Source organism: Triticum dicoccoides, chromosome 5B, assembly GCF_002162155.2.
Source record: "Triticum dicoccoides isolate Atlit2015 ecotype Zavitan chromosome 5B, WEW_v2.0, whole genome shotgun sequence".
Taxonomy (NCBI): domain Eukaryota; kingdom Viridiplantae; phylum Streptophyta; class Magnoliopsida; order Poales; family Poaceae; genus Triticum; species Triticum dicoccoides.
The window spans coordinates 723,108,628-723,112,987 of record NC_041389.1 but is presented as its reverse complement, the minus strand read 5'-3'; the positions used below and the strand labels follow the sequence as shown (position 1 = coordinate 723,112,987).

At 47.2% G+C, this 4,360-nt stretch overlaps 1 protein-coding gene across 1 annotated transcript; it reads left to right on the top strand.

Moving 5' to 3' along the window:
* The first annotated feature begins 1,026 nt into the window (after positions 1-1,026).
* Positions 1,027-3,770, top strand: LOC119313021 (serine/threonine-protein phosphatase PP1-like). Its single transcript, XM_037588831.1, has 3 exons — positions 1,027-1,119; positions 1,354-1,924; positions 2,792-3,770. The coding sequence occupies exons 2-3, from the start codon at positions 1,735-1,737 to the stop codon at positions 3,580-3,582; spliced, it is 981 nt and encodes a 326-aa protein (XP_037444728.1). The 5' UTR covers positions 1,027-1,119; positions 1,354-1,734; the 3' UTR covers positions 3,583-3,770.
* The last annotated feature ends 590 nt before the right edge of the window (positions 3,771-4,360 follow it).

Below are 4,360 nucleotides of genomic sequence, written 5' to 3'. Positions count from 1 at the left end.
CTTTTGGTTCCTAGTACTTTTATCCTCCTTAATGAAGACAATGGTTTCATCAGCATAATACAAACAGGGAGGTATATACATTTTATATCATTTTTCATATCCTAGCATTTTTGCATGCCCGGAATGATATTAGGAAGAAGACCTATAATAATATTATGCAAAGCGTCTTTAGACATCTACTGTATCCTCTATAACACTATGTTCCCTAGTTTTAAAGAGTCTGACATTCAATTGAGGCCTCCAATTAAAACTGAGTCAGTTGATTTTGACCGGGTCAACAATTTCTCAAAGCTCTCTCACTCAATTATTTTACACTATGCACTATGCTTCCTAATTTTTAAGACCTCGCAGTTAATTGACCTCTTCAATTTAGAATTGGGTCATCCGATTTTGACCGGGTCAGCAGTTTTCTCAAGCCATTTAATTGAACAATAGCCATTGTTCTCCTAATCGCAATATGAAGAGACCCATTAGGGAAATCCAGAATCTCTGTTTGTCTCCAAAGCCCTATACAGAAGCATTGAAACCTAGAATGAGTAGAGTGAACTTCATGATGAATTTCCTGTGCAAACAACACACTTTGCAGAGTAGGAGTAATTCAACCTATCATGATAACTACTTGATCAGAGGAAATTAACATGTTAGCCACAGGGAACAACCTGATACTCATTGCTTCACTGGTAGCCATCCCCAAGTTTATGGGTCCGATTTTGTTTCCACTTCCCTCGCATCAGGTTCTTTAATCAGGAATCAGCAACTTACGTCGACCGAGTTAACTTGTACTTGAAATGTTCCACATCAACAACTCATGTGTCAGCTACATATTAGAGAATATGTAAGAACATGTTGGTCTCGAGATGTATATATCGCTATCGCGTTTGACTGAAGTTTCAGTACAGACGGTCACAGTAAGAGAAGCACCCCACCATATGCGTGCAGGCCGGCACCACAAGGATATATTCGCAACAGCACCAAGAGCAGCTCGCTTTAACTTTGTGCCGGCCGACCTCCAAAAAGCGCTTTCTTTCCACCTCTTATTCTCGGTCCTTCCCTGTCCTCTCATCTTCCTCCACCCTACTTTTGCTGCTCACACATGCACGTTTTCTTCATTTCTTCAAGGTTAGTGCTAGCTGCAGGTCAAGTTCATTTCAACCAGTTTTGGAAAAACTTTCCTTCCTTGAAACCGATCGATCGAACGGCGGTCGATGCATGCATGATCTTTATATATAGTGCATGCACCACTCGAATCGATTGATATATATATATATATTCGAGTTGAGATGTTATTAAAACTAGATCACTTCCGTAGCCTGTTTGTTTAGCTTGTGATATTGCTTTATGGTTGTGAAACAGAATCTTGCGTTCGTGGTGGTGGTGAGGACTGAGGAGAATCTTTGGCTGGGCTGCTTTGGGTGGTCGCCGCCGCTCTGTTAATATTCCTTGGAACTAGCTAGCTAGCTAGCTTGCAACATACTCAGAGCAGGGCAGAGGAGAGCATAGGGTGCTCCTCCATGGCCCATACCAGCCAGCAGAAAAGGTGCTAGATATATTGTTCGATCTCTCCTCGCCCGGCCGGCCGACCTTTGGTTGGTTGATGCAAAGTTGCCTAGCTACGCTTGCAGATTAACTATCAAGCCCCATGGTCGTTGTCGTCTACTTATAAACATCCACTGCTGGACCGTCAGACCTTCAAGTAGCTAGGAGCTCCAGTTGGTTTGCTTGCTTTGATTGGCGATGAACGGTGCGACGCTGGACAGCGTGATCCGGCGGCTGCTGGAGGTGCGGCGGGGGCGGCCGGGGAAGCAGCAAGTGCAGCAGGTGCAGCTGGGCGAGGGGGAGATCCGGCAGCTCTGCGCCGCCGCCAAGGACGTCTTCATGCGCCAGCCCAACCTGCTCCAGCTCGACGCCCCCATCAAGATCGCCGGTGCGTACCTGCTGCCTCCATAATTAATCTCTGACCAAATCCCAGTTACACTATTATGACTTTCGCTAATCATTAGTACTCCCCGCCGTCCCAAAATTCTTGTCTTAAATTTATCTAGATACGGATGTATGTGTACATCCGTATCTAGACAAATTTAACACAAGAATTTTGGGACGGAGGGAGTACATCATTGTGGACTTTTGAGTTGGTTATAGTGCGTTAGTTGGTACAAGCACTGTCACTACCAGCCGATATAGATATATATGCTTGTTTTTTGCTCAAAGTTTACCAAGTCTGAAACTGTGCGTCGTCACGTTTACCTGCCCAATGACCAGCCCGAGATCATCTCACATACTATTCTAATTTCACCCATTGGTATTGTCGTATTGGTCCATTCATGTCTACTTACACGTATAATTTTGTATTTACAAGTCGATGCTGCTAGCCGTCTGATCTGATCCTCCATTCACCCACCTCTGCGTGAATCTCAACGCAAAGATCAAACGGAGATAAGAAAATAGAATATCAGTCAACTAAATTTAGCAAAATCGGTGTTCTGTTATGTTTTAATTATTTCTTTTGGACGTTGACAACTGCCACACGTGTGACATGTAGTAACACTGCCCACACGTTATTTACATTAAAGTTATCGTCCGAAAAAAAACTCAAACAAACTGAAACTTGTCATCCAAACAGAAAGTTCTCATACTTCACAACTAAAGTTGTCATCCTCTTGTAACTAAAGTTATCATCAAAAAACGTGTAGGCGAAATTGCTTCGTGCCACTTGTGTAGGCGTTATCATTTGGTTTTCTTTTCTACTGTGGTTGTGAATTATATATATCCAACTCATGGTGTCACGCGGCAGGTGACATCCACGGTCAGTACACGGACCTGCTGCGGCTGTTTGAGCTGGGCGGCTTCCCGCCGCAGCACAAGTACTTGTTCCTGGGCGACTACGTGGACCGCGGCAAGCAGAGCATCGAGACCATCTGCCTGCTGCTCGCCTACAAGCTCCGGTACCCGGAGCACTTCTTCCTCCTCCGCGGCAACCACGAGTGCGCCTCCGTCAACCGCGTCTACGGCTTCTACGACGAGTGCAAGCGCCGCTACTCCGTCCGTCTCTGGCGCCACTTCTCCGACTGCTTCAACTGCATGCCCGTCGCCGCCCTCGTCGAGTCGCGCATCCTCTGCATGCACGGCGGCCTCTCCCCGGACCTCCGCCACGTCCGCGACATCGCCGGCCTCCCCAGGCCCGTCGACGTCCCCGACACCGGCCTCCTCTGCGACCTCCTCTGGTCCGACCCCGGCGGCGCCGCCGGGTGGGGGCCCAACGAGAGGGGCGTGTCGTACACGTTCGGGGCGGACGTGGTGGCGGCCTTCATGGAGAGGCACGACCTGGACCTCGTGTGCCGGGCGCACCAGGTGGTGGAGGACGGCTACGAGTTCTTCGCCGGGCGGCGGATGGTCACCGTCTTCTCCGCGCCCAACTACTGCGGCGAGTTCGACAACGCCGGCGCCCTCATGTGCGTCGACGACGACCTCACCTGCTCCTTCCAGATACTCAAGCCCGTGGACAACAGGCAGCGGCGATTCGCCTTCGGCATGGGATCATCCGCAACTACTACTAGCAGGGGGATCCGATCACCGTGGTGCTAATTAATATGCATCCTTGGTCAAAACGGATGCATGCAATAAACCCATCCATCTTTGATTTCATTACCAATTTTGTATACGAATTTTCTTGCATGCATGGTGTAACTCGCATAAACAACAGGAAAAGCAACGCTTGTACTATTTTCTTCGGTAATGATAACTCCCGAAAGTTCGGGAGTTAAGCATGGCAACCCGAACGGGTTTAGATGGCAAGTTTAGTTTACGTGAGATTAGGGAAACATGGCAATTTTCTGACAAAAAAAGAAAAAGGATGAAGTTGCCATCTTCTATCAACTAAAGTTGACATCCCCTGTTAACTAAAGTTGCCATATAAAAATGTTCGGGACGAAATGCTCAAAATCAGAACGCTCGGGAGTTATTGGATTCCTTTTTCTTTGGAGGCATCCGGTCCCGGGTTAAATAATGTTGTGCAAATTTAGTTTTGTGGGGGTCTGCTTGCGGCTACGCCTATACATTTGCTTCCCACGTCAGTTCAGATACGATTGCAATGAAGAGCGAATCGTGCCCGCACACCAAGCGTTGGACATAGACATTTTTTTTTCAGCTTTTCATTGTAGTAAAGCAAAGAAAGAGGACAAAGGTTATGCTGGGTCAAAAAGTATCGGCCAAGCAAAGCCAAGTATCCATACCAACCCTATGTGTGACTGTGAGTAGCATGAGCCAAATTTTTTGGCAGCTTAGAAAATAAGCCGCCTCCTCCCCAGCCTTTTTCATAAACCACCTCTTATATTCATTGGGGCTTCTAAATTTCTTATGTGAT